General features: G+C 40.5%; 1 protein-coding gene across 1 annotated transcript in view; it reads right to left on the reverse strand.

The window, feature by feature from the left end:
* The window catches only part of ARHGAP32 (Rho GTPase activating protein 32), a 220,154-nt gene extending 213,537 nt beyond the window's left edge, over positions 1–6,617 (reverse strand). Inside the window, exon 1 of the mRNA XM_024209610.2 lies at positions 6,524–6,617. Coding sequence (XP_024065378.2) covers positions 6,524–6,526 — 3 coding nt within the window. The 5' untranslated portion in view covers positions 6,527–6,617. The remainder of the gene's footprint in view (positions 1–6,523) is intronic.
* Positions 6,618–9,184: the final 2,567 nt, after the last annotated feature.

Genomic DNA, 9,184 nt, shown 5'->3' on the forward strand with positions numbered 1-9,184 from the left:
CGAAGAGCATTTCATGAGAGTATTCCACTAACAGATATTGGACGTACAGATAATCTGTCATCTGTCACTTCCACACACTGAGAAACACACAACTGGAGGCTGACCTATGATATGAACAGTCACCATCACTCACAGTGCAACAAAATTTGTCATGCCAGTTCAGCCATCACGCCAAACAAGACTGACGCGGCTCACTGCATCGCACGGACGGCTGGGGACCCATTAGTGACAAATAGGCTTTTCAGAGAGATAAAGTCAAACCATATAAAAATGTTTCTATGACCATTGCTATACTGGAAGAAATGCCATGGAAATACAAAACAATGATTTCAAGTGAAACTTCCCAGCAAACACCAGGAAATGGGCACTGACATCTTTATTAGTAGGAAAATATGTAGTTCTTTCAGAAAGGCTGAATGAATCAAACACAGCTTAAAATGGGGAAAATAACTTTGCACCTATGCAAAACTGAGGAACACACACTAAAATTCAGTTCACATTAATACAGTTGTGACATTACTCTCTTTACTAACGTACATTAATCCTAAACCTTTCCTATGTTAAAAAACAAAACAAAACAAAAAACAGAAGTTAAAAACATGGAACAGCAGACCCATATATTTGCAGTCTGCAATGGTGGTTGTATTCTCTCACCCAGAAGGAATCCTCTAGTCTGGGGACTGACTGTTAGACCAGCCATGTCCCACAAAAGCTACAGCAGCAGATGAAAATTTCAGGGGTTTGGTGCACAAAATGCTTTCCCTAAGCCCTTCCCACGCTCTTTATGTTTCTGTGTCACATTAAAATTGCTCTTTGCAGGAGCTTTGCTATGAGCTGAAGGACCTGGACTGCTGATGTAGGTTTTTGTTAGCAGCCCTCACTTTCTCTTCTGTCCTGCTCCCTCCTTCCCATCCGCACTAGTGCAACTGGAACACCAAGCCTATTTAACTCAACAAAGAGCATTTCTATTGATTTCAATGGGCACTGGCTGGGACCCATGGAGACCACCTGATCTTATAACCTGCTTTGACTGGGAGATGGGAGTGTCCAGCACCTTTGAAGAGCCGCCTCAGTATGTCAAACGATCTGGCCTCAGATGCTATGACATGGTCTATACTCTCTCTAATAGCTGATGCTTGTGGAAGTATTAAGACAGCCACTTGACAGATTTCACAGGTTTCTAATCACTGCTTCAGTAAAGGGCCTGATAGGATTTTCATTCCAGCTCAGATGTCTAATTTTATATAGCAAAGATCATAATGTAATCTGAATGGTGAGTAGGGGCCTGATTTTTATTTCACACCTGAAGTAAGTCATGTGTAATTCCACTGAAGTTATCAAAGTGATGCGAGATTAGAATCAGGCTGGTGTCTTATCAAGGCAGCTCAGAACAGTATGTGGAAGATGCAAGTTAATATGCACTCAATATTTATGTTAACAGATCTAGCATAGGTAGGAATCCCAGGTGTATTAAGAATGACCAAACTATTGCAACATCAAGCATATAAATTAGATGAGAGATGATATCGCGAATCTAGGGAAAATTCACCTGTCCCAATAAGGAATTAGTGTCTGAACTTTCAGACAGACATCCAGAATTTCTACATTATATGGTAAGGCTAAAAGCTCCATGCTAAAGACTGCTGCAATATGATGGCCAGCCATTATGGTCTAATGAGTAGGTAATGCACTCTGAACTGGAAGGATTCAGTTGCTAGACAAAGAGAGGATGTGATCACCTCAATCAGATTCATTGAGTTGGGAGTGAGGGAATTGTCAGGTAGTGAGTGACGGTACATTCCAGGCAGGCAGCAGCGTGCCATTAAAAATCGGCTCGTGTGCCATCTTTGGCACGCATGCCATAGGTTGCCAACCCCTGGTCTAGTGCTATTGGTTCATGAAAATCAACCTCTCCTACTTATCATAAAGCCACCTCAGGACAAATAATCCCTGCTGGTTTCTATTTCCAGACCGTACGGGTACTTGAGTGCACTGCAAATTTAGGCAAAATGCAACCTACCGGATGGGGAAATAAACGGGTTTTGCAGAGCATGGCTTCCAAGAATGCAAGAGTGATATTATCATCTGGATGCTAGACATTAATGCAGCCTTGCAAAATGGTAATGAAAGTTTACCAACTCAGGTGCAAAAATCTTCTCAACAATCATGTCACAGGATGAGGATAATGAAAAACAAAATCCTAATGATATTTTACTCACCTAGCAAATAAAAATTAACTGCTTAAGGCGAAGTGCTTTGCAAAGGAAGTCAGTATCGTTATCCCCGTTTTATAAGTGGGGAAACTAAGGCACAGAGAGATGACATAAAAGACCAGCTTTGTCTGATCCATATTAAAATTAAATGTGTCTAGTCTTCAAGCCTTTGCAACATGTATCAAGAGGACAGAACACCCACTGTATGCTGAGGAAAAAATCACCCCAACATTTAAAATGCATAGATGCTACCTAAACACAGATTACTAGACAGTCAAGCTGTAAGGACTATCCATGAATAAAATTGAGGCCAAGACAACAACCAGGATGCAAATAACAGGGTATCAAGCTCAAAAAAGTGAATCTTTTAGTCCACTGTAAATCAGTGATAGGAAAAAAAAAAGTCACAAAAGTATGCCAGCAGGCTTGCTTTGCTTACTACACGTGAAGATTTTCTGCCCAAATCTCCCCTCTCCCCCGAAAAAACAACCTTTCCATCTCAATGAATGGAACATTATACAACTCTTTGGCGTTATTAATCTTACCATACAGATAACTTGGCCTTAAGCAAAAGTCTCTGAAAATGTGCTGCTTGCCATCCTCCAGAAGTCACCCTGTTATGGCACCCCAGGAATATCATAAACATTCAAGACGACAAGTATGCTACAGTACCAAAGGCACGGATTGAACACAGTAATGGTAATGGGTCAACGTAATCTCTGGTTGAAACTCAACTGAAGTCAACAGAATTCAACAACCATCAATTTAGCCGAAATAAATACATGCATATTTAAAGCTTCTATAGCACCTTCTACATCACAAAGCACTTTACAAATACCTAAGGGTGGACATACTCTGAAAAGTAACTAAATGCATGAGGTTGCATTTATCACCCATCAATGATTTAGAGAATAAATCTGCTCAATTTACTAGTAAAAATAACTGAAGCAAAGGCAGTGTGTTTTTCCATGATTCTGAAATTCAAATTGTGTGTGAGCGCATGTGCATACATGTGTGTTTTCTGGCTTGTGATTCATTCAGCAGGAGTAAAAGCTTTGTAGGCCAAACACCTGTGCATCGCAAGTGAAGACCCACCAATGCTGAATGAACTGGAGATCTGCAGTCCTGAGACACATCTAGAGGTTACAGGCAATGGGTCGTCCAACCTGTGATATACACAAGACTACCAAGCTCTCGGGTCTTAGGAAGCACTCAGAAGCATGGTGCTAGCTAAGGACACAAGCATGTACTGCTTGCTGAACAAGATGGATTGGGAGCAGACCTTGTTCGCATGCATGCAGTATCAAAGGTGTACCTATGCAGCTACCTGCTAAATTACAGTGAAGAAGCAGTATGAGGTACAGACAAGAAAAAGAGACACACAGAGGAAGAACAATCCAGGAGGGAATGATTGGAGACAGGTAGAATTAACAAAGGATGGATGAGAGGTAAAGAGTCACAAACAGACAAAACGATATAGGAAAACAATGGGGGGCACAAACACTGGTGAACCCAAAACATTTTTGTTTTTGCTTGAAAATAAACTTTGGAACAAAATATCATCATATTAAGTGTGCATGGTGCTCTCTTTGTTTGTTTCCCCATCTGTAAAATGAAGATACAACCCCACTATGAGGCAGATGGTAACTCATTGTCTACATACACTTGCTATCTGCACATTTTCTGAATGTTTATATAAAAGAACAGTCAACGCAAAAATTTAACACCATCAGATATCAAATCACCTTTCATGCTTTAGTGATCCACGTAGGTATACCTTCTTCCAATTCTTCTAGCAAATATGATTTTGAATTCAAAATGTCCTGCTTGATTATTCTGTCTGTCTGATTCTCATATGGCTTCATAAAGCAGCACTGCGTTTCACCTGAATGGAGTCTCAACAAGGCTTGTTGGCTCTGAAACTAAGTGACGTTGAAAAAGCATGCTTTCTCACTGTCGGGCACAGAATGAATCCAGGTATCCAATGTCCTTGCTTTAAAGGTCATTTGGAAAGATGTTGTGGTATAAATACTGCTGCCTATGTGACAGGGTTATAACTTATGGATGGGACAATTCCATTGTTACTCAGATCTTCTGTAGGGAGTCTGATGACTTTACCTTGCCACAAAGACAGACCAAGAAAACCTCAAGAAATCTTTTCAAGTGACAAAAGGTCCTAGTTTTTAAGAAGAGCCAACTGGATTTAGAGTCCTGACCTTCGTTGGGTTGTTGGCCTGGAACATATAATGGATATATCTGCAAGACCTCCACAGAAGTAACTGAAAGCATGTTTCCAATGCAGTGTTACCAGTCAAAGTATTCACCCCTCCCTGTCAGTGCATTAAGATTCCTTACATGGAGAAATACCCTGAAAGGTCATTGTTTGAATGTCCTGGTCACTGAAATACTGGAAAAGCCAAGGACACCCACCCCAGTATGGCGGGGGGAGGAGTTAATACACTTCTAAGCCCACTCTTCATTTCAAAGTGTGGGATTTAGATACACACTCCCTCTGCAATAATGCAAATTCCCCCCAGCCCCTAGACAGCATGGCATGCTATCTCAGCAGGGACAACTAGAAGCTCTAATAGCATTAGATATGTACTGCTGGTAGAGCTTATTAGATGTCAGAACTGCTGCTATCATCTACTGCAGGGATAAGCAACCTATGGCACGCGTGCCAAAGGCGGCACTCAAGTTGATTTTCAGTGGCACTCACACTGCCCGGGTCCTGGCCACCGGTCCGAGGGGCTCTGCATTTTAATTTAAATTTTAAGTGAAGCTTCTTAAACATTTTAAAAACCTTATTTACTTTACATACAACAATAGTTTAGTTATATATTATAGACTTATAGAAAGAGACCTCTTAAAAACGTTAAAATGTATTACTGGCACACGAAACTTTAAATCAGAGTGAATAAATGAAGACTCGGCACACCACTTCTGAAAGGTTGCCGACCCCTGATCTAATGCTGGAAGTGTGCTGAGGGGGGAGGAGCATGCAGAGGGAGGGAAAGGAGAGAGAATGCGGTCAGACACAGTAGGAAGAGAAGAGAAAAATTAGAAGACAAAGAATATTTATCCTGCCAGCAATAGCATCTCCTATCGGTTCCAGACAAAAAGCACTGACTCCTCCAGAAAAGCCAATTCAGGCATCAGGAAGGTACATAAGTGACACGGTTGAGTCAGAATCATGTGACCAAAAGGTAAGAAAATGATTGGGGCACGATGCTTACTTTTAAAATATTGACCCGCCTATCTTTGCCATTGTTGGTAAAGAGTCCCACCTTGTCACTCATGCAAAATGAGCCCTGCAAATCCAAAGGGGACACAACAAAAGCACAAAATATTTACTGATCACAAGTGAAGATGGTGAATTTTTTACTACCAGGTGTTTACTTGGAAGGGCGTTGCACCCAGCTCTTCTAAAGCAGGGGTTTAAAAACCCATCCCACACACAGAGAATCAATATCTCACTCATTGGAATAGAATTTTTCCACCAGACTAGTCGATTAATAAGGCAATTTGGTTCAGATTAGAAGTTATAAAATGAACACACACTACAAGCTTCAGCTAGCCCCACGCTAACAGACGTCAGGCCATGGTGCTGTGATGCAAGATCACTTCACGAGGCCACCAAGTAAGGAAGCCCGCTGACGTTGCTAATAGAATAACAGCCTGATTTCCAAAGCTGAGCAACCCCAGCTCCCACTAGAGTCAACCTGAGCTGAAGGTGCTCAGCTCATTTGAAAAATCAGGCCACAACTGTCTAATGGCCCGACTCAGTGCCCGCTTTCCATTGGCTTCACTGAGCATGGAAACATGCACTCGCCGGTTACTTTTCTACTCTTCTAGTCACGGTGGGGGTTTAGTTTTCAAGCCAATGTTTTATTTATGCAGACACAGCCAACATATTGCTAATTTTCTCTGTACAACACTGTGGGCTTTAAAGAGCATGTTTTTACTAGATGTTCCCCTCATACTGGAGATAGATGCTGAAAAAGAGGTTAATGCAGATTGAAAATCATTGTGACATTATGGACCATTTAATTGATTATTAGGCCTGCTTAGGGGCATGTATTAATAGGACAGAACCTCCATGCGTGAGTTTCTCTCCCATCAGTGAATTGCAAGCGGAAGGAATGCATCCCACTATTCTTCAGACTACTGTGTAATCAGCATACAGTAATGATTTGAAATAGAAGAACATAACGTCAAAATCTATAACTATAAAAGAACCAATGGGCAGCTCATTGTAACACTGATCAGGACAGAAAGCAAGGCATATATAAAATATAACAATGCTTTACCATAGCACTGAGAGTCTCTTCCCAGTCCGGCCTCTCTCGGGGATGAATGCTTCTCTGAAGCTCTGGAACAAAGTCATCCTCTTCTGTATGTACAGAGGACTTCATCATTCTAGAGAGAAAAGACAGACATGCTTGTTTCTTGCTTACAAATTCCTAGCAAAGCTTACTTATGGCTTCACATCAGTGCTGCATGTATGAAATACTCTCACACATCAAAATGCAAAGGGTTTTAAATATCTGGTATTCATGGGGTTTTGTGTTTTTTTCTGAGAATACCAGCAGCTCAAGAACATAATCTAGTTTGGAAATTTGCATTCCCAAACCAACTTTAAATTATTGGTTTATTGTGATTATTTTTAAGCCTTCATCCTAATCACTGGACACTTGAAAAAACTTAAAAAAAAAAAATCAAACAAAAAATTAAAATTTTCTAACACATTCAGCAGATTCAGTGAATTCAACAGACTGGCCAGACAACCAAAATGAACCACATGAATAACAATATCTGTCAATAATCACTTCTATTACTATCTCCTGCCCTACTTTTCCCCCAAATGCTTGAGGGCAAAAAAGAAGGCCCTTGAAGTATGCCAGCAAGGTCAGTATATCAAGACTCCGATAGAATTCAGCAACTCCTCAGTTGGGAAAAGGTCTTTAATCAGCTGTTGTAGCTTTGGGATTCGAGCAGACCCACCACATAGAACTACCTTGTTAATGTCATCTGCTGTAAATCAACTTGTTGCAAGAGTTTTTTAATTGCTTCTACACATTTATTAAAAAGTGGAGAACAAATCAATTCAAATCTGGCCCTGGACACATAGCGCAAGGTCTGGGTCATCAGTTGTTGCAGTGTTTGTCCTTACCCTGTGTGGTGCAGAGTACCCTTGACTCACACTCATTTCAATAGTATTTGACGGGTGCTCAGCACCTAACTCTCTCAGGCCAAACATTTCTGCAGATAAGGAGGATCTCATTTTCAAACACCTTACACGGTTTATTTGTATTCCAACACAGAGACTATTATGGACTTGGCTGGGAGCTCAAATCTTCTTAAAAAAAAAAAGTATTTACCAAACCTTCCCAGTTCACCTTTAAGGCATCTCTATCGTTATGAACTGAGTCAAGCAGGCCATATAAACGACACTTTGCAGGGGACAGCGGCAAAGATCTAAAGCACTAAATCCTGCTGAGTCTAGTGTGATCCATCCCAGCTTCATTAGCAACATGCACAATTCAAAGCTAATCTTTATTAATAGGCTGCCATATATTTATTTATTTAGGCAAACCATTTCATTAATCAGCACTGCATATACATGAACCCAAAGGAAGGAAAGGTGAGCCAAATGTTAGCTACGATGAATCATCCAGTTTGACTAAAGGAATAAATATATTGAAAGTGTTTACACAACATTGCTATGCACTTTGCAATTCTTTAAAATGTTGCTAAGCAAGCATTAAGAAAGATTTGCTAGTGATAGTCCACCTTTTTTCCTGAACTGATCACCAATCTTAATTGCTAGCTTCCTACAGTAAAAACTTAAACTATAAAGCTGTAAAAGGCATATATATGTATGTAGTTGAAAACGTGAAGCACTCCATAAGTAGTGATTTTGCAATGCAGATCAATGAAGCAGAGAATGCAAATAAGTAAAACATTTTAGTTACAATTCCATTAAAAAGATAAAAATAGTCAAATAAATGTATGACATCAATAGCCAGATTCAATAATTGCAATCTACTTTTATAATCTAATTCTATAGCTGCTATGGCCCAGGCACTTGGGCAAACCAGTTTTTGATTCATCTAACAAAGGAAACCCATTGTATAGGAGCTTTGCATAAATACACAGCACTGTGCCATGTACATGGACATATTCCATTGCCCTGCACCTTAGGTACCCATTACAGACAGTTGACAAGAAGGTGTGAGTGACACACCTTACCACTCTCTTACCACTTCCAAAGTTATTTTTCCTCCCTTGGTATCCTACTGTTAATTGATTTATCTCGTTAGACTGACCTCACACTTGGTAAAGCACCCCCATCCTTTCATGTATTTATACCTGCTCCTGTATTTTCCACTGCATGCATCCGATGAATTGGGTTATAGCCCACGAAAGCTTATGCCCAAATAAATTTGTTAGTCTCCAAGGTGCCACAAGGACTCCTCATTGTTTTTGCCCCATACAGTGTTATTCTAAAAATAAGCCTGCAAATCGGCAATCACACTTTCCTGCAAGTTTCCCAGGAGCTCTCCCACAACCTTCATTATGTCCCATGACAAACTGGAACAACTCCACAGGAGCCATTCCTGTTTATTAGGCAGCCAGTATCGTTTTTTAAAACTGCCTGATTGTGCATACAAACCAGAGACTCCCTGCCCAGCGATAAATCCTTCCCATCCCCTCCCCACTAAGAATTTGAAATACATCTAATGTATTTACCAAAAAAGCTGTTCTGGGCTCTCTCAGCTCATGAAGGGGTAAGAGTGGTTATGGCTTCCCAATTATACATTTTAAACAACTGATTTTGGTATTTGTCAGAGTTGTCCTCCAGGACACCTCAAGATTCAAGCAAGTAGCAGGCAATTAGGCCAAACACAATTACCCCTGGAAATCAAAAGAGTTAGTTTCTCAGAAAACTATACACATTTTATACCTTC

The sequence above is a fragment of the Terrapene carolina genome, unplaced genomic scaffold (assembly GCF_002925995.2).
Source record: "Terrapene carolina triunguis isolate 2854851 unplaced genomic scaffold, T_m_triunguis-2.0 Scaffold374, whole genome shotgun sequence".
NCBI lineage: Eukaryota > Metazoa > Chordata > Testudines > Emydidae > Terrapene > Terrapene triunguis.